Source organism: Orycteropus afer, unplaced genomic scaffold (assembly GCF_000298275.1).
Source record: "Orycteropus afer afer isolate SDZICR_OR568_19922 unplaced genomic scaffold, OryAfe1.0 scaffold00297, whole genome shotgun sequence".
Lineage (NCBI taxonomy): Eukaryota > Metazoa > Chordata > Mammalia > Tubulidentata > Orycteropodidae > Orycteropus > Orycteropus afer.
This window is the reverse complement of record NW_006921884.1, coordinates 2,561,895-2,582,700: the sequence shown is the minus strand read 5'-3', so window position 1 is coordinate 2,582,700 and position 20,806 is coordinate 2,561,895. Positions and strand designations below refer to the sequence as shown.

The following is a 20,806-nucleotide window of genomic DNA, read 5'->3' as shown; positions in this document are numbered from 1 at the left end:
CAGTCTTTCACACTAATTTCTGTTTGCAAGTATAAAATGTCACTTTTAAATTTAAAATCCAGAAAACAAATGTATTATAGTTGGGTAAAATTAATATTTTCTCTTTTCTAAAGGTTTTTTTTTTGGGGGGGGGGATTGTATGGTTAAATATACAAAATGGACTATATTTTTAAATTTTTCAAATCAGAGTTTAAGTAGAAGCTTTTTGCATTTAGTTCCTCAAGTTGAACATCTTTTCATTGTAAATTATAACCCTGTGATCTCACCTGCCTTCATGTAAGAACATTCCACAAAACAGTCGGTGTAAAGTTAAAGTAATATTTTTATTACTGTTTTCAACAAGACTGGTTAAGGTGAGGGTAGAGGTGCAATAGAGGGAAGGGCACAGTCTGACATTGGCACTGAGATACATTTAACATCAGTAAAACTTTTTAAAAGAGAAATTTTACATATAGTTAAATAATTTTTGTTCACTTGGTGACAACATTCAGGCAACCAAAAACAAAATGAAAGAAGAGAGAAAAAGAGGGAGAAATGAGAGACAACGAACGAAGAGGGAAAAGAAGGAAAAGGAGGAAAACTACTATACATTGATTTGAAAATGTACCTTGGGTTTCATTTTGTGGTGGTAAAGCCCGATTGCTTCTTTTGTGTGATCTTTTAAATTCACATTGTTTGGAAGAAAACGGTTACTTTTGTGCGAGAATGTGCTGCGTTTTTGTTTGTTCACATGCCTTCTTTTTGTTTGCTTGTTAATTAACGAAGCTCTTCTGCCTGCTTCATGTTTCTTTCAGGTGGCTACCATAAAAGTTTGTGTCCAGAGTTTCCGCTTTTTGTCACTGAGTTGTGTGTGTTGTGTGTATGCGAGAGGGCGCCGGTTTGTGTCGCTTTTCAAGCAGCCTCCAGCACCCTATAGTTTGTCCAGGCTTTTGGGATTGGTGAGAATCTCCCTGGCCAACCTCCAGGTCTGCTTGGCAGCACTCTCCAGGGCCGAGTGGGGCTTGCCCTGAAAGAGGTCGAGGTTGGGCAGAAAGTAGTGAGGGCAGCGGCGGCACTGCAGGCAAGAAATGAGCTGCAGCAAGATGCCGTTGAGCCGGTCGCCGAGGCAAGCTTCGTCCCAGTCCGTTTCCCGCGGGTGTTTCTCGCACTCGTACAGTAGCAGCGTCTTCATGTGGTAATTATTGAGCGGCTGGCCGGGCAGCTCCAGGTGACGGTCCCTCAGCGTCTTCAGCACCGAGAGACACTTGTTTCGGCAGCCGCCCATCAGCAGGCGGTTCTCTGCCTCTCCAAACTGTAGCACCCAGGCGTCGCTCTCCGCTGAGCTCTGCTTGCCTGTCAGCGAGTAACACTCCTTCGAGAGCAAGTTGAATCCCTCGGCCTTGACCTCTGCCACCCGATTGGGGCCAGGCCAGGGAATATGGGGCATAGGCCACTGCGCCGCGCTGCGAGGCCAGATCCCGGTGCACTTGAACGCCGGAGTGATTTGCACCACATAGCGCTCTCGTATGCGTAACTTGACCTCACTGGTATCGGCGATCATCTTAACTACATCCCGATAGCTGCACTTGTCCACGGCCTGTGCCACCAGCGTCTGGAAACGCGAGCGGATCTTGCGCGCGGAGAGGTAGCCGGACGCCGTGATGAACTCGACCCAGAGAGACATGCTCCGCTTCCGCCCATCGCTCAATTTGAGCACCGCGCAGCCAGGGAGGGAGCCATCGTCCACGAAGTTGAAAACGCCCATCTGGTTTAGGTAGAGCACCACCTCGAATTCGGTAGGCGAGATGACCTCCAGCCCTTCGTAGCGGGCATCGATCTCGCTCAGGGAGCTGATGAAACGAGGCTCCTGCACCTCCACTTCCTTTAGCACGTCCGAGACCACCTTACAGACTTCTCGGATGGTCTTAGCGATGGCTGCCTTGCGTGCTTGGCAGCGCTCAGTGTAGTATTTGTTGAGCTGGTAAACCAGCTTGGCCTGAGCGGCGATCATGTTGGGGCACAGGTCCGGGCTATACACCGGCGTCTCACAATACGTTGAGGGATCCAAGGCTCACGCACTGGTGGTGGCCCTGCGGCTTGCAAAAGAGGCTGTGCGCTCCCCCTGCGCCCCACTTTCACTCTTGCTTTCCACCTGGGTCGACTGGCCGAAGCTATTGCCCGGCTCAGTCTTTGGAAAGCTTTCTTCTCCAGAAAATAAGAAAAAAGGTTATCTTTCAAAAAGAAAAGTACCTGCTGCGACTTTCTGCTTTCTCTTAATATGTAAAATGAGGCTGATGGTGTGCGACAGATGAAGGTAAAAAAAAAAAAAAAAAATCAGGTTACCAGGGGGTGAGGTTTAGATCCCTGCATTCGGTGGAAGAGATTGCCCAGAAATCTGGAAGTGAGGCTTTTTAAGTGCCAAAGTAAATTTAAAAATAAAAGCGAAACATTCGGCGGTTCATTCTTAAACTCCTCTCCGCCTTGGATTGACTTCTTCACTCGGTTCAGGTGAGTGCCTTCTTCCTCACCTTTCCCCAAATGAGAGGTGAAGGATGTAATTAATGTCTTGAGAGCTGCGAAGCGCAGCTCAGTCCGCGGCACACTCGGAGGTTTGCAGGCGCCCCACGCTCTGAACGTGTTGGTTTCGTCTCTTCTCAGGGGGTCGTGGTGTCGTGGTTTTGCTCTTCCTACTGGAGGCGTTGTCTGGACTGCGTTTGTTTGTAGTGGGTTCTTCTTTTCCTTCTCTAGGTGCAAACCTCTGGAAGTTGTTTGATAATCATTTCTGCTTCGTAATTTATAATTTTGACCCTCACAAAATCTACTTTAATGGGACCAAGTCGTTGCTTGCGTTGCATCTGGGTTGTAGTTATAAGGATGCAGGGTTTTCTCCTCCCCCTTTAGGTTGCTTGCTTGAACAGAGTCCACTTTCTGAGTAGTCTGTCCCTCCTCCCTTGCGACGTCTCTCCCTTTCTTCCTTCAATCACAATCTCTCTCTTTCTCTCTCTGTGTCTGTCTCTGTGTCTCTCTCTCTCTGTCTCTCCCTCTTTCTCTCTCTCTGTCTTGCTGTTTCCTGGAGTTATTTAGTTTATGAATGGTCCCTGGGCCATCATGAGGGAGGTGGAGCTTCAGTTCCTACAATCACTATCCGAGCTGTCAGTGCTTTAGCCAATCCAGAGAGAAGACAGGCACGCTTGGTGGACGGTAGCAGTCCTCGCTGCACATGATAAAGAAAGGGGGTAAACAGAGAAGTAAGGAAACTGGAGGAGATAGTACAAGCCAAATGCTCGCACCACTTCACAGTCTCCTCTTCTTTATCCTTCTCCCTTATCAGTTGCAAGGAAGAAAAAGAGAAAGTCTATGTAGATGAGAATCTCTTGGAGAAGGCTAGTATAATCAGGGAGAGTAGCAGTGGTTCAGAAAGGTTCGCTTGTTTTTTCTTTCTCCCTTGGTAATCTATCAACACTGTAAGGAAGAGGTGCAAAGTAACAAACATTATTTTGGCTTCAAGGCAAGTGAGAGAAAGAAGGAATCTTGGAAAGGACTTAGGTTTTCTCCTTCTGCAGAGTGTTCTTGTTTCCATTTCCCTCCTCTGCCATTGTTGCCTAGAGTGATTGCTGTATGTGTGCCAGTGGGGGGTGGAGTGGATATAGAATGAGGGTTTATATCCATAAATCTCCTTTGAGTAATTTCGATATGCTGTTGGAAAAAAGAGGCCAGGCAAAAATATTTCAAGTGCCTTGTTTGATAATTATTTTGTAATTAAAATTCAGGTGTATTTAGCTATTATTTTATTGTTACTAGAACTAGCTAGTTACTAGAGGGAAAATATTTCTGATTAAGTTGTGAGGAATGGTGCAAATTTATATATGGTAGAATTTAGTAGTATATACTTATAAATTAAAATACGCCATTAAATTTGTTTAAAACAAATAAAAATGAACGGAAGCAAATGTGAACTTGAGTTAAAGTTTTCCTAAAATGTTAAATCTAATTTTGAATTATTTTCTTAGATAGTACTGAGTTACACTTGTAAAATGATTTTATTTTCATAATTGACTCTTGCTTTTAAAAGACTTCACTGCTGCAAAAATCTATAACTATCCTGTTATTGATTACACAGATGGCTTCCCTCCCTTGGCATTTCAGTAAAACTTTGCATGTGCGTTTGATACATGAATTATTCCTACAAGTTGCATCCATTGTAGCCTTTGATTGGTATTTTAGCATTGAGGGTTTATGTTTGAATTTAAGGTGTCTGGACTCAGACTTTTTTTTTTTTTTAAATTAAGACACATCGGTAGATGTGTTAATTTTAATTTTATTTTGGGGTTTTCTTCCAGACCTGGGTTATGTGATAGGTATAAGAATCTGTGAAGCCGTTTCGGCAAAGTCTTCCTTTTGCAAAACTTTGGAAGGATATGAGAAGCCTAGGGAGGGCTTGGCTTGCACTGTTAAAGCCGGACCAGGTGAGCCTGAAATCAATTGTATAGGGAAACTTGGTTTCTTCCTCCTTTACTTGATGCCAGACACTTGGGCCTCTTGGTTGTTTCTTACGTCTGTGGCGCGGACCACTGGTGCCTCGTCACCCCTCCACTCTTGTTGCCCCTAAGACCGTTTCTGAAGAACTAGGTGGCTTTTAATGCCTTTCAAAAAAAGGAAAACAAGAAAATCGAGTGGGATTTATTTTTTAGCATTGGTCTTCATTGGCGAGCCCGTGGGAAGAACAGTCGGAAGTAAGCAAGAGCTTAGCTGAGCTGAGACTCGGAGCTTAAGGCATCTTTTCCAGAAAGGCAGGGACTTTGGGGAAAGCGATCTCCAGGCTTCTGGAGGGAAGCAGCCTGCGTCCCAGAACATTTCGCGGCTGAAGGATCCAGAGGAGTTGCAGCGCCCTCGGGATTTACACGGGTGGGAAACCCGGATCCTGTCGGTAACCCGGTTATTCCCCACGCAGTTGGTGCGCCCTCTGGAAAGTATTACTGGGCAGCAGGGCACTTTGTTGCAGGAAGTTGTCTGACCCGCTGGGTGAAGATCCGCCACAGTTTCTGCCCTGGGCAGTTACTGGGCGGAGACTGTTGGCGGGCCTAGAAGGTGCGGAGCTTTCCCTCCCAGACCCTCGAGGTGCCTACTTCTCCGTAGTCAGTCGCTGGCGAGCGGCTGAGGCCTCGGGCGTGCACTGGACTGGCCCTTGATGCTCCTTGGGAGTGAGTGTTTGTAAACAAGTCCCCGGGGAACGGGCAGTTGTCCATTCTCAGAGCTCCCGCGCGGCTCTGGGTCTGGGTCCGGGTCCGTCCGGCGCTGAGCGCCCTCTTCCCGCACCCTCCCTTCTCGGGTTGGACAGCCCTGGCTGCGCGGGACTTCGTGCCACCTCTCGCCCGACAGGCCCTCCACTTCTCCACTGATCCAGGCTCTGTCAAGCGCATCCAAGTTTAGTCGTGCCCTTATCCCGGCGTTTCTCCACTTTTCCACACAAGAGACGGAGGGATGATAAAACGTTACAAATGTTTTGATTTAAAAACAATTCATTACCAATTTACTCTGCCTAAGGTAGATGCTATAGTAAATAATAAATCAGTTAAACAAAGGCGACTTTAATTTATTGCTGTATTGCTAATTAGAAACGTCATTAGAACAATAAACTTAAACACTTCCAGCAAATAATGCGCCCTCTTGCTAGTTTCTCTCCACTACCCTCCCCGCCCCCACCCCAACCTCGCTATTGCCTAGCTGCCTCAGCTCTAAGAGCAGCTTCAGCTGTGTGTTTGCGGATCCACTCTTCCTCTGGTTGAATAATTGAAGGGGGAAACGGTATCTGAGGAGGCTGTAATTGAAGAGCCCTTGTCACCTCTGCTTTTATGTATGTTAGTATAGAAGTCCATCAGCAGCTCCTTGATGGTGTATTAAAACCAAGTGGCAGCCGCTTCTGCAGGAGATACCGTATTCTATTAAAGGAGACCAAGTGAGAGAGAAACTCTAGAGGCTAAAAGCCACTTGAAGTCTTCAGACCGATTGATCTGTATTCTCTTGTTATAATCCGTCTCATCATACTTGAGTTAATGAGGCAAAGGAGGGGGAGCGAAATCTGATGGTCCTTGACAAATTCATTAGGGAGGCTGCAGGACATTTTATTTGACTGTTAAACATCTTGTTTGTTTGGTTTAGGCAGTGCCAACATCAGCAGGCTTCTGCCCAGAGCTGTGGGGTTGGGCTAGTTACAATGCATTCCTGGAAAGGGACGGAAGAGGACATTCAGGATGTGATTTGGCTTTTTTGTTTTGGGTTGTGTGTAGTCATAACCTTCAGAATTCTCTAGGCTTTACCTTCACCATCATTACTTTAGAAACATTTTACTGATATGGGCATGCTTTTAGATACTATAGACTAAAATATGTGTATTTTTAAAACTTTAGTCTGAAAATTCCCAATTCTTAAAAAGAAAAATAGGTCTACAACTATTACTGTATTAGTTTTTGAGAAATGTGATTGTTTACAGGGTCCAGGGCAGTAGCTAAATTACAAATAATACCCTATTTTTGTTTAATCGTGGTTAAATAAACTTGCAGTTATTAATTGAATTTTCCCTAGTAGTGAAACATTTATGAGTACAGAATAAAATGAGCTGCTTAAACATGATAATTTCAAAAGAAAATTGGTATGTTTGAACTGCAGTGCCTTTTACATAGGGTGCTCTAGAAATGGTGCAAAAATAAGGTGACAGGTTAGGGGAGAATATATTGAAAACACTGAAAATACTTCTGATTGAAGAACAATGGACAGTTAAGGTAAATGCTAACCTTAAAATATTTTATTCTAAGATAATAACATAGAACTTAATTTTCTCAAAATACTTATGAAAAGAAATAAACAATCCAATTGAATAGAAAATTCAGTTATGTTTTCCCTGGGCTAATTTAAACAGTCTCAGCTTAAGTGTTTTGAGAAAGAACTCTGTCTTCCATTTATAGGAAAACAGTATGGGAGAAAAAAAGAACTAATGTCCTTTGCCTGTCATTTTTATACATTCTTGCACTGCTGATGAAACTTGAACAGTTGCAGGGAATGTATGGATTTGAAAAGAAATGATTCAGTAGTTCACGTTGTGTTTCTCAGAAGCAAAACCAGACTAATGGCTAAAGTCAGTGCTTCTGTCGATTTGACAGTTATAATCCTGTTTACATTTCTCGAGAATACAGCATCTTTATACTGTTTTATTTTTTGTTGATCTTTCCTTAGAAATGTGTTAAATGAGTTAAAACTTGGTGTATTTTCTATTTTCTCAGATTGCTGAAACTAACCTGTAGAAATAGTGTATAGTATTTCAATAACCTTTACTAAAGAATGCACATATTTTAGATTATATGATTTTGTTTTCCAGGAAAACATTTTAGAAGCATTCAAAAAATAATCTGACTTAAGTTTTATTGATTTAAAATTCTTTGAAAAATTTATACTGCTTTAAAAAACAAAGGACCACATGTTTGCCTGCATATATTTTGTTTTCTGACTTTGAAACATTAATATGGTCACTCAATTTTTAGTTCTTATATATGTAATCCTTTGACATATTTATTTATAAGAATGTTGATACCTAAGAAAATTCACCTTATTAAGTCAGTAAAAGGTCAAAATATAAATGGGGAAATAAAACACTTAAAATTTTAGACTTTAAAACCTATTCCAATAAAATACAAAAAGTAAACACAAATACAGTTCGTTGTGTATAGTTGATAAAGTAATTATATCAAAACATCTGTAGGAGCTTTAGCAAAATAGTGATTAGGATTATACTATCCAAATTAAAAGTCAAAGTAAAATTACATTTCATTCTCTGTCATATGATCTAATTTAATAAAACTCCATAGTTTTCATAGAGATTACTTCTAAGCTGCTGGCACTTATTATTCCCGAATCAGTCTAGAATAACCAATGATTGAATATTGACCTGGAACAGTTTATTGTAGTGCCTATCAGTTGAAATGGTCAAGCATATTGCTGAAACAAATTTTATTGCCCTTTCACCATATATGTGTGTGTGTATGTGTGTGTGTGTGTGTGTGTATATATATATGTATACACACACACACATATATATACACACACACACACACATACATATATATATATATATATATATATATATATGTAAAAGAAACCTTGTAATCTCTTTGATTTGTAAAGCTAAGAGTAGTATTCTTTTTGAACAGTTTGAACTTAAGATAGTGTTCTGTGAGGGTAAAAGCAATGTCCTTAGTTTTGCATATAAATAAGCCTATCACATTGTACTGAAATATAAAACTTTTTTTAATATACTTTTGGATTGTATTGTTTTGTGGGCTTTGTAAATTTATTTGTATTATTTTGTATAATATATATATTATTATTGATGTTTATACCTATTAGGTTATTTTATTATTAAAGCATAAAAGTCTAATTCTTATAGTATTTGATGTTGTTGTTGTTAGGATGGGAAAATTGAGAGTATGAAATATGTTAGGTTTTTTCCAAGTTGAATAACAACTGTATATATGAGCACTTTCTTAAACTAAATTTGATCTCTCCAAAGTGTACAATGATAGAGTAGAGTAATTGTCCTCCAAAAAAATGGAAATAAGCTGCTTTTAACCTTGCTGAAAGGTAAATATCATTGTATTATTGGGCTAGGATAGGAAAATCCAAGTAAATACAGCATGTATGTTTCAGAAGGTGTTTAATTGAAACTGTTCTAGTCTCACTTATGTTGATATGTCTTTTGACCTTTCCAAAAAACCATTTAGCTTTATCTAATTTTGAATATATACATTTTTGATTTGTAGTAATTGCATTCTTTTATTTCTGTATATAAACAGTCCCCCCCCACCCCCCAGAAATCTAGAACAAATAAAATTCTTTTTTTTTAAGAAATAATTTGAACTGATAAATGTACTTTGAGGTAAATACTAAATTTTACTTCCCAACTAACTTTGGCTTCTATAACTCACTGTAATCTTCAAAAGATAAAGTGGTATTCTTAGTAGAATCAAATTTTAACTATATAAGGAATGATTATATAATTTGTGGATAATTTTTTGAGTCTCATTTATCTAGAGAACCAAATTTTAGTGGTCTTTAATCTTCGAGAAGATGGACGAGAAAATCATTATTAGTCAATACAGAATTTGATACTAAAGAAAGTCGAGCGCTAGTTTTATGATTTAGAAAAGGTGTTAGATCCTTTGTTTATGAAGAGAATACTATTGACTCACTTAATGCAGATATGTTTCTTGGGATTTTAAAGCCATTCTTAGTTCTACTTTCTCTTGTGATCAGTACCAGACACTTCAGAAAACAGATGACTGAGATTAGGTATGTAGATTATGCCAGAGTGGCACAATCTTTTTCTTTGAAGTTACCTGGTTCATTTGCAGTCTAAACTGATTTTGTCTTAGTAATTCAATGAGCTCCATGTTCTAAACTACCAGTGAAATGAGCTGTACTTTGTTCCAAGTATAAGACAGTGTTATGTTCTATATTTCTTTCAGGTCATACAAGACATTTTATGGACCTATGTTTAAAATTATTAGTAAAGCATATCGTATTGGGTATGTTCTTGCTATACTTCAAACGTTGCTAGCCATTTTAAACATTTTAGCTTATTTTTAAACGTATTGGCCCTATAGCACTCTGTCCGTATCATTATTGTTAGTAGTAAATTGACATCAATCTTTTCCTAAAATTGCAGGGAAATTTTAATAGACTTTGTGCTATTTTTAATGCAAATATTAAATATTTATTCCTTCAAACCTTGTGAGTTAGAGTAAAAGTGATGCACAGAGATGATGTTTCTTTGATTCCTTGTACTGGTTAAACAGCAACAACAACAAAAAATCCTTTATTGGCTCCAATCTATGTATAGAAGACATCTGTGTAGTATAATTGAAATAATATTTGATGATCTAAGGAATGGAAACTTTTCCTTTAACCATCTGAAATAAAGTTAGGATATAAAACAGCTGTGTTGGCCTATGGACATCAAGGTTCTGCCAGTCTGTCTCTTTTCTGAATTTTTCCTATCTTCCTTTATTATCTTTGGATCCTAAAGAGTCATTCTCTTATTTTCTGACTAGTTTTGTCTGTAGACGAAATGTGGGTTAGTAGGTTTAAATCAGCCTAGATAGAGTGAAAAATCTTTGATCTGTGGCTATGACTGTTTCCAAATGATTTGCTTGCTGGGACTAGACACTATCCATGCCCTTTCACTTTGCTATCAGATAGGTACACACAAAGGACCCAAAAGGCTACCAGATGCATTATTAATCATCATATTAGATCAGTAAGAGGTTTCAACCATACTTTAATTAGGTCTTCTATATCTAGTATTATTTGTTCGACATTAATTTATTGGTCAAACTCTAATCTTTTCTGCAAATTAGTAAAAACTTCCTATAAATTGTAGCATCATTTAAAAATGAATGGTACAAATCTATGCATTTAAAAAAATACAAGACTGTTGTTGTCATATAGCTTGCTGATTAGAGAAAATTAAGGAGGACAGTATAAGAGTATTGAAAGAGAAGCAGTCTAGAAAATAAAAAGCCCTGAATTTTCTTCTTGACTTGGCTTCAAACTCTCTGGGTGACCTTGATGAAATCACTGTTGCTGTCCACTGTTTTCTCATTTGTAAAGTGAGGGGTTTGAACCAAATAATCTCTCTTTTATAGATACAAAAGTCTATAATTTCCCACCATAAGATGATCAAAATTGTTCATATCTGTATTAGTTTATTTCAAATCAGAAGTCTTTCTGGAAAAGTTTAGACTTTCAGTTCTTCTCTAAGGTAAGTGTATGAGTGTTTATAACATGAAAATAATTACAGGAAAGATAACAGATGGGTAGAGTCTGTATTCTAAATTTAAGGAAAACATTTACAAATTATAGATTAGAGGTAGTTGTGAGAGAGAGCAAGTAGTAACTTGGAAAAAATTCTAAAAGTTAATAATGGTTACTTAATAGGAACTGAATCATAACAGTGTGAAAAAGAAAAACCTTTCTAACTCTGTATTCTTCTGTATTTAGAAAAATAATGTGTTTCAAAATGTATACATGGTTAGCAGTTGTGTTTTTTCCCCAAAATATGAGCGGTTAGTGTCTTTGACATTTTAATTAAGGTTGGATTTTCTGTAGACCTTAGTTCTTGAAACCAAAGAAAGTTCAAGTTTACTGTAAACTTTTTAAAAACTGGAGTTAGTCAGTTTTCTCATCAGATAATATTGCTTTAAGCAACTAAGATACTAACATGTTCATATTGTGTTAAAAGATACATTCTAAACTGGAAAATGGTTCTCAAAACATGAATCACTACAGGAAAGTTTTCTACTACTTTCTCATACTTTTCCCTTGTTTTCATCAGAAGATCTGACAAGCATAAAAGTGTTAACATCTTTTATTTTACAGATGTTCTTAGTTTTCCCTCAAACTGTAAAAGATGCTGTATCAGAGTAGCTTAGTAGGAAGTAATTTCAGCACTTCATTTCACTTATGTGATAACTTATTATTTGTGCTGCGCTTATGAATAATTTTTTTTTGAGGGAAGGAAGTCAAGCAAGGAAAAATAACATATTGAGATCTAATAGTTCTCAATTTTAGATATGGATCAATTAATCTGTCTGGTATGTTATAAACTCTCTCCAAAATAGGTTTAAATTGGGTAGCTGAGTTATTTTCACTTCTGTATTGCATCCACTGGAAATTCTTCATTAATACAAGGCAGTGCCAGGTGACCACCGAGAGAGTTGTTGATGGACACTCTGTGAGTTTGCAAAGTGCAAACCTAAAAAAGACTAAGAGATGAGAAATGTATTGCTATTTGTGAATTTATGTTTTATCTCACTTCACTTGAAAATTTATGAGTAGCATGGCTTAAGGGTGCTGGAGTTGTGTGTTCCAGGGCTTGCCCCTACTGATAACACCCTTGTTGGCGTGAAAGTGCAATGCAAATTATGACAGTTACAACCTTCTGTTTTGTTTAACCTGTCAGTAGATTTCCTGGCTCAGTGCTGAGGGCAATGGTGTGTTCAGCTAGTCCATATTCACCTAAACTTAAAAGGTCAGGTTTCTACAGGCAAGCCTAGTCAAAGCCTAATTGATGAGGAGGGCAGAGAGACAGAATTTACTGTTCTGTTGGCTAGTTTCATATCGTTAGGTTGTTCTGAAAGCATCAGGCAGTCACAGCCCCTTTCATGTAAGTGCTGACCCTAGACAGGAGCTGACAATCAAAGGAGGCAGCCACAGGAACCAGTGCAAGTAGGCTATTGATTTTTCAGTTAGGTCTAAGTAGTTTGTAGTATGGGTAATGGGTGACAGAAGCAGGTATGTCATTATCAATGAGCTCCAGAACAGTAGCGACAACCCACCCTCATATTTCCTTCAGCACTGACAGTATGCATCCAGAGGCGGTCAATAAATCGCCCAACCTTTAACTGACAAGTGACTTGGAGGTTTAGGTTGAGAAGTAGAAGTTATAGAGCCAAACTTCTCTACTTGAACATACACTAGAGCTTGCAATGGGGTCAGTAATTATACTGTTGTAACTTTTGAAATTTTGATTTGGAAAAATCTTTGCAACTTTGAAAATCAGAATTTACTTTGAAGCTTTTGAGAATTTAAGAAGCAAATGTCCTTAGTTAAGAAATAAAATTATAAATGAGCCATTCATTTGTAAACTTTCTGTGAAAGGATAATTAAGTTCAGTTATTATGGCATAGTTTTACTTTATTTTATACTGGCTTCTTTGTAAGCAGAGATACCCTGTTATAAAAGTTCAGCTGTTAGAAATTACTTCTCAAAATCCATTTTAGTTATTAATCTCTTAAGTATTTTAACTGTAGACCAACATCTAAATAGATGAGGGGTAAAAAAAAAAAAAAAAAACTTGAACCATTTGTAAATGTGATGTATTAGCTACTAAGCAGTTGCTATTTGACCTTCAAATTCATTTTATATTACTTTTTACAATAAAATAGAAGGAACAGTTAATGATTAAAGTTTGATGAATTATGGTTGCTTCTAACTTTGGAAGAAATAAGGTTGATTTTTGTTTTGAAAGCATTTCATATGGATATTTACTTTTAAAGATAGATACAATTTATATTTACTTAAAGGCAAAAGTGTAAAGGTTTTGACTTAAAACTACACATGTCTGAAAGAATATAAAATAAATTAGAGTTACTTTAAATTTAAACCAATCTCTCTCTTTTTTTTTTTTTTTTACAGTATGTAATATTTATAAGCAGCAATAGGGGTTTGGGCTGTACCAGGATCCTTGCAAACCATCACATGCTTACATTTTTTTAAAAAAACTTTAAACAAATTGAAATAAAACAGAAAAGTAAATGTTTTTTAAAACTTCCTTAAATAAGTTATTGCAGTGATATTGTTTAACAGTGTGATATTGTACAGAACCAGAGTTTAAGGCTGCAGTATCATCTAGCTGCAGAATACTCTCTATGGCCACATGAATCATTTTTGTTTGTCCAATGTAATTAGAAATTCCTTCTTTCTGTTTTTTTTTTTTTTTTTTTTTAAATAACAGCAGCAGCAGCAGGTTAATATACAATGACAGTATGGATGCTGAAATATTGAAAAAGCGTTTTTTTTTTTTTTTTAATTTGCAGTGACATGTCTGTGTGAATACGTGCCTTCTTTTTTAAGAAAACAATACAAATTGAAAATGTAGTGAAATAAGACTACTAATGTTATATTGTTGTCTTAGTTTTAAATAAGATTTATGATTGTGTAATGACAATATTGGGGAAAATCTTACATCCCTTGACTTAGTTACGTTTTGAGGCTTACAGAGTCTTAAAGCAGGATTCCTTTTAGATTCATCATTTTTCTTCTGTTGTTTGTTTATCATTCACTTAATCTATGTTTTTCTGTTAGTTTAGGTAAAATATTTAGCTGAGGATCTTGGAATCTTTGTATCATTCTTTATCTTATAACCATGGCTTATTTTGCTACATTTGCAATCTTTCTTGAATACTGTGTTTTTCAGGAATGAAAAAAAAAAAAGGCTGTAGAAAAGGGGACAAATTAAATTTTCATGAAAGAAAATCCTAATCAGCAGTGACAGTGTAAGAGAAAGATGATTGCCACTTGGTCATTGTGGAGAGGCACTTAGATTTGGTGTCAGTGCTTCTGTTAATGATGACTAATGTCTTTCTTGGAGCAAGTGCATGCTCAGACATACTGCTCCAGCCCAGAGAGAGAGGACTCAGCAATAGGCAACAGTAAGCAAAAACATTAGGTGTTCTAAAACAAAGAGTTTTTAATGCAGTGAATTTGACAGTCTCTATCATTAGAAAAAAAATGCAAATGTAATTTAAGGCATTTGGTTACAACTTTGAAACTATTTTATATCCAGTACTGACAGGTATTATTTTTAATCTTATATATATATATATATATATTAATGTGTGTGTGTGTGTGTGTATAAAACTCAAGGAATGTTAATAAGATGTGTTCTACATATTGTAACTTATAGGAGTGGGTGCATATATTGCCCACTGCACAGAATCCCATGTGTAAAGAAAGTTTTAAGAAGAGACAAACTTGATAAAGTTTTTTTCACACAACATTGCTGTATTCTAAATAAATGCTTTGTAGTTAACAAAAAGAGAATGACTCAAAAGATCTTTTTAGCTCTTTTAATGTTAAATATATTGTTTACAAAAAGAAGATGACATGTGTTATTTCTTCAGCTTTTCCCCAATGTTTAGGACCTTTCAGAAGGACATTTGCAATGCTTGTCATATTTTTTCATATACGTCTTATTGGCCTGACATGTCTCGAGAACCATGAGAACACAGATGTCATTGCATTCAGACAACACTAATTACTCTGGGATTTTTGCAGCCTCAGTGCCTGCATGTAACTGTCCATTATGATTGTTCATGCAGCCTACGGTGGGGACACTTTGCACATGAAAATAGTGAGACACAAAAATAGTGAGACAGGCCTTTTAGTCCCCTATTGTTCTCCCAAAGAACTTTGAAGAAAAAAATTTCCTGACACATCAATTTCATTCAGTGTTTTACATTTTAACCGTGTTTTGGCAACATTTTCCTTTCTGAAGTAAGTGTGTTATGCTTTAGTGTTCAGTGAAATCTATTACCCATCTGTTCTTTAACCTTCTTCAGCAATCCTCTACATTACTTTTGTCTTCAAGCTTCATGGGAAATTTCTTTATGTAGCTTATAGTCTGAGAGAAACACTAATTGTGGTACAAGTCTTTGAAAGTGACAGTGCAACACAATAAATATGTATGATGTGTTCTTCTGGTGCACGATTTAATGTTTAATGAGAGGTTGCTGCAAATATGGTTAGTCTCAATTTAGATAAGTGCAATCATCTTACGCTTTTAACACAGGTCAGTTCTTTTCTTTGTTTAATTTTCTCGGCAATGTTCTGGATTTCAGTTGGTGATTCATGGTGTTTAGGTAGTTTTGAAATATCAGAGGTCAAATGGTGGTCAGATGCAGGCCCTTACTATTAAATATAAAGACCAAATACATGTTTTGATAAAAAGCATAATCTGTGTTAATCACCGATTGGAAAATAAAAAGCTCCAGTAATGTAACTTCATATGCTGATGAAGCAGAAATTGAAGCAGCTTGATCAAAGATGTATGATGAGATAAAACTGCAGTCTCTGCTGTACAGTTATAGTAATTATGACTAATGAACCGTCCAGTCTGGATGAAATGGCATGCCCACAGGGACTGTGTCCAATCAGTTGTGACTTATGCAAGCAGAACAAACCATTGATGGAGTTCTAGTTTCTGTATCACAAGAAGTATATTCTTTCTTATTAATAACACTTTTGTTAGGATAATGTAAAGTGATTACAAGTTATCTAAATCTTGTGAAATAAAGATTTTTTAAAAAGAAACATTTAAAAATAAAAGCAGGTTCATTGTGACCTCCGCTTCACCTCTTGCTTAAATACTCTTATGTCACTATTCTAACACAAGTCTGTGACTTCCTGCCTGTCCCCGTATGGTGCTATTTTGAACATTCCCTTTTTTTTTAGAGTTACTGTTTGCTTTTGCCAGGGTATATTGATCACTAATCAGATAATGGAGTGATGCTTTTATACTAATAGCATGTATAAAGCATTTACTATGTGCCAAACTTTACCTATAACTCGTAAATCCTCACAACAACCCTTTGAGGTAGGTACGATATGTTATCATTATTTTGTAGATTAGAAAACTGAGCTGTGGAAAGATTGAGTAACTTGTCTTCCGAAAGAAAACCAAACTCGTTGCCGTTGAGTCAGATCTGATGCATAGCGACCCCTCCTTGGATTTCTGAGGCAGTATGATTACAGAAGTAGATTGCCCAACCTTCCTTCCAAGGAGCAGCTGGTGGGTTTGAACTGCCAGCCTTCTGGTTAGTAGTCAAATGCCTTAGGCACTATGCCACCAGAGCTCCTGTTTTTATAAATCTTGGAATGCCTTGTTGAGGTTAATTACATTCTTTAGGCTCAAATCTACTTTTAAGTCATCCTCTCTTTCCCTTTTTTCTACCAGGGTTAATTGTTGTTTTCTGGTATCTGACAAAGTTGCCTACCAAACTAACCAAACTCACTGTTCTCCAGTCAATTGTCACTCAGCAACCCTTGAGTTTCCGAGACAGCATCTCTAAGGAAGTAGATTGCCCAATCAATCTACCTTCTGAGGAGTGACTGGTGGGTGTGAACCTCCAGCTTTCTCATTAACAGTTAAATGCTTTAGGTACAAAGTTGCCTAGGATATTTTAAAACTAAGGGCTCATGTTGAAGTCGAGAATGAACAGTGTTGTGCCTCTGATTTAGTATACTATACGTGGCCAGAGATTTTAGGATAGAGTTTTTGAATGCATATGAATATATACCCCGAAAGTTTTTTTTTTTTTTTTTTAAAGTATAAATATACAATCTTGAAATTGTGAAATGTCTTATGTTGTAATGAGAAAGCAACCTAGTCATTTAAAAGAAAAGAAAATACTGCTGGTCAGATAATCTTGATTAGTTTTATTTGGGATTATCTACAAAAAAGTTTCTCTCTTCAAACTCTAGGTGGTGGTGTTATGTGCCATTGAGTTGGACCCGACTCATAGTGACCCCTCCTTGGGTTTTTGAGGCGGTATCACTACAGAAGTAGATTGCCCAACCTTCCTTCTGAGGAGTGGCTGGTGGGTTTGAACCGCCAGCCTGTTGGTTAACAGTTGAATGCCTTAGGCACTATGCTGCCAGAGCTCCTCAAACCAGGTGTGTAGTCCTCCTCTAAGAATCTTGTTATTCCCAGCAGCTTACACTATCTGCTGGATAATAGACATTCTGTAAATATTTGTGGGAGGAAAGAGGAAAGAAATGAAGGAAAGAACGAATTTTCAGTGTTTCAGAAATTTAATGATTACGTCAAATACATGCTTACATTCTAGTTCTGTAGCAGATTTTTACTTCGAGGAATAGCCTAAATTAGGATGCCATTAATCATCATTATTCTTTAAAATGCTAGAAACTCTAACTAGTCCATTTACTTTTCACAGATATTTGATTTAAAGTCTTTGTGTTTCCAGGCTAGCTTTCTTGCATCTACTATGAAATGCCCCACAGAGAACTCTCTTTTTTGAACTGATACTTTAGTTACCATCAATCTCAGTTTAATATGTATTTTAGTTTTTGTTGCCACTTTCTCTTCATAATCCATGTACTTCTCTCATTCTATTAATTTATTAATTTGAAAAGTTACTGGGAAGCAGGTATCATTTTATTTACTTTGGCAGCCTTCTGTCTAACTAGTTAGACTAGGTTCATAGTACATGCTCAATAAATACTTGTAGAGTGATTGATATATTTATCACGCTACTCTTTCCAGTAGATACTTTCCTCCTACCTATGTCAGTTTTTCAATGTGAGATTTGTAGAAATAATTTTCAGAAAGTCTTTAAAACTCAAAAGAGATGATACCAAAAATAACATACTGCTCATTGAGTTCTTATTCTGTGCCAGGCAGTAGGCTAAGCACTTGAATTGTCTTAATCCTCTCATCAAATCTGTGATGATTTATGTTTCATGATTATACCTATCTATATAGCCTTGGGGAGCTCTGGTGGCATAGTGCTTAAGGCATTTGACTGCTAACCAGAGGCAGGCAGTTTAAACCCACCACACATTCCTTGGAAGGAAGATGGACAACCTACTTGCCTACTGATAACTGCCTTAGAAACCCAAGGAGGGGTCGCTATGAGTTGAATCCGACTCGATGGCAGTGAGTTTGGTTTCTTTTCTTAAAATTTTTTAATATAGCCTTAACCACTACCCCATGAGAGCTCTGTGGAAGAAAGATTGAGGCAGGGGTAAGGGAAGAGGAGTCTACTTCCGTAAAGATTCACAGCCATGGAAACCTAATGTGGGTTGCTGTGAGTTGGAATTAACTCCTTGGCAGTGAGTTTGGTTTGGTTTATACAGAAACTGAAGCAAAGAGAGATTAAATAACTTTGTTCAGTCCGTAGCTAGGAAGTAGTAAAGCATGAATTGCAAACATATCAACAGTTTATTTTAAAGTTACCATATTTTTATTGGTGTACTGTCAAAGCCAGTAATGCTCTTTCTGTAATTGTCTAGGATGTTTCTTTAGTTCTGCCTTCCTACAATTTAAATGCTGCCATTGCACACCTACTTTTTCCTTGTCTTAAGAAACTCTAAAGCCATCTTTGTATTAATTTTTAAAAGAGGATAGAAACATTACTCTGAAATGTTTTGATGCTTTTAGTTAGGTTTCTCCTTATTCTCTTCTTTTAATGCCACATTTTACATTTTTATGTTCTACCTTATTTAAACATGTAGGCATAGCCAATTCATTTCCTCATTCATGGACTGATTATGTTGCATGTTTGGTTAGTAGTGATATGATCAGATAATGCAGAGTGATACAGAGACCTGGCTTATGTTTTGTTGTTGGTTTGTTTTAATTCATGAGCAAAAGATAACAGTTACCCTTATCATGATTTTAGGAAAGATTTTAGAAGAGGATTGTAATAAAAAATATATGGGGTAATATAGTTAGGGAATTTCCAAAGTAATATGTAGAAAATCATAGGAAAAATCTTGAAATTTAAATCTCATTATAAAGTGATTGATAGTTATTAACAATGGGTGTTTGTGAAAGATAGAAATGGAGTTAGTAAAATGCTGCATGTTTTATATTTAGGAAACACTGTGGCTTATAATGAGTCTTTATATAGAACTGAAACCACTGTGCTATCAAAGAGGAAGTAGTTTGTCAGGTATAGCAAGTTTTCATAAGTAAACTGGCATCATCTTTAATTTCTATTTGGATTTCAGCTTTCCCATGAAAGTTGATGGCATTCCATACAATAAATGCTGCAGTACTTTCTGTATGTATTTTAAAAAGTCTTATCTGTATTTTGATTGCAGCTCTGGTAGCGTAGTGCCTAAGGCACTTGATTGCTAACCAGAAGGCTGGCGGTTCAAACCCACCCACTCCTCAGAAGGAAGATGGGGCAATCTACTTTCGTAGTGATACTGCCTTGGAAACCCAAGGAGGGGTCGCTATGAGTTGGGTCTGGCTTGACGGCACATAACAACAACAACAACAACAACAACAACAACAACATATTTTGATTTCAAATATTTACCTTTCGAGTTACTGCTCATTCAATAAAAGTGAATTCATGTTTAGGTAAACATTTTGTCGTGGTCAGTATTATTTGTATTACTAAGATCATTTTAGTATGAAGTCAATAGCAGTTATTGATCTTCATTTAACTTTAAAGATTAAATTTACTTTAAAGTATAGCTTTTCCTAAATAGCTTAATTAGAAATTTTTAATTGGAACAGTATCCAATTGGATCTCAAAGTGTTCAATTGTTATTTTGAAATCAGTCTTTGTTTAATATTGTGCTTTATTAGATTATATTTTATTGATTTATGAATTATACTTTTGACTCAGCTGTAACTCAGACATTTTAACAATTTTCAGAGGTTGTGAAATGCCCTGTTCTCTCTTTACAAGTATGTTATAGGGGAAATGAACTGGTAAAGTTATGTAGGAAACCAAACTCATTGCTGCTGAGTTGATTCCGACTCATAGAGACCCCTCCTTGGGTTTCTAAGGCAGTATCTCTATGGAAGTAGATTGCCCAGTCTTCCTTCTGAAGAGTGGCTGGTGGGTTTAAACCCACCAGCTTTCTGGTTAGCAGTCAAATGCCTTAGGCAGTACACCACCAGAGTTCCCACAGTCAGACATTAGTTATATTTAAAATACTTCAGAATTAATAATTTTAAAAAAAGAAAGTTATTTCTGTACTATGAATATACATATGTTAAACTTTTGTCAGTGAAGAAAGATTTGAAGAGAATGAGCAAAAAATATAAAGAGTTGAATTAAAGTATATGTTGTTGTTGTTGTTAGGTCGTGGTTAAATTTGGGGGGGTTTAATTTTCTTCATTATTATTTTAATGTCCATTACATTTAAATACATGGACTTAGAAAAATAAGTAAGTGTATTTAAAATTGTAATATGTATTTAATAACTCATCATAGCTTACGGATTGAATCGTACTGTTGTTTGTTGTCATCCACTTGATTCCAACTCATGGCAAACCCATATGTGTCAGGGTAGAACTACTCTCTAGAATTTTATGGAATGGATTGTGTCTTCCCAAAATTTATGTTGAAGTCGTAACCTTTGGTACATGTGAAGGTGAACTTATTTGGAAATAGAGTCTTTGAAGATGTCACCAGTTAATAGGAGGTCACACCAGAATAGAATGGTTCTTTTTTTT

The 20,806-nt window shown here is 36.9% G+C and overlaps 2 protein-coding genes across 2 annotated transcripts in view; one reads left to right on the top strand and one right to left on the bottom strand.

Moving 5' to 3' along the window:
* LRBA (LPS responsive beige-like anchor protein) overlaps window positions 1–20,806 on the top strand; it is a 1,065,192-nt gene that overhangs the window by 682,821 nt on the left and 361,565 nt on the right. The gene's annotated exons all lie outside the window — the stretch shown is intronic.
* On the bottom strand, window positions 911–1,990 carry MAB21L2 (mab-21 like 2). Its single transcript, XM_007951543.2, has one exon. The coding sequence runs from the start codon at window positions 1,988–1,990 to the stop codon at window positions 911–913; it is 1,080 nt and encodes a 359-aa protein (XP_007949734.1).

Coding starts and splice junctions, on each gene's coding strand:
- MAB21L2 (XM_007951543.2), bottom strand. CDS start 1,990: ATGATCGCCGCTCAGGCCAAGCTGGTTTACCAGCTCAACAAATACTAC.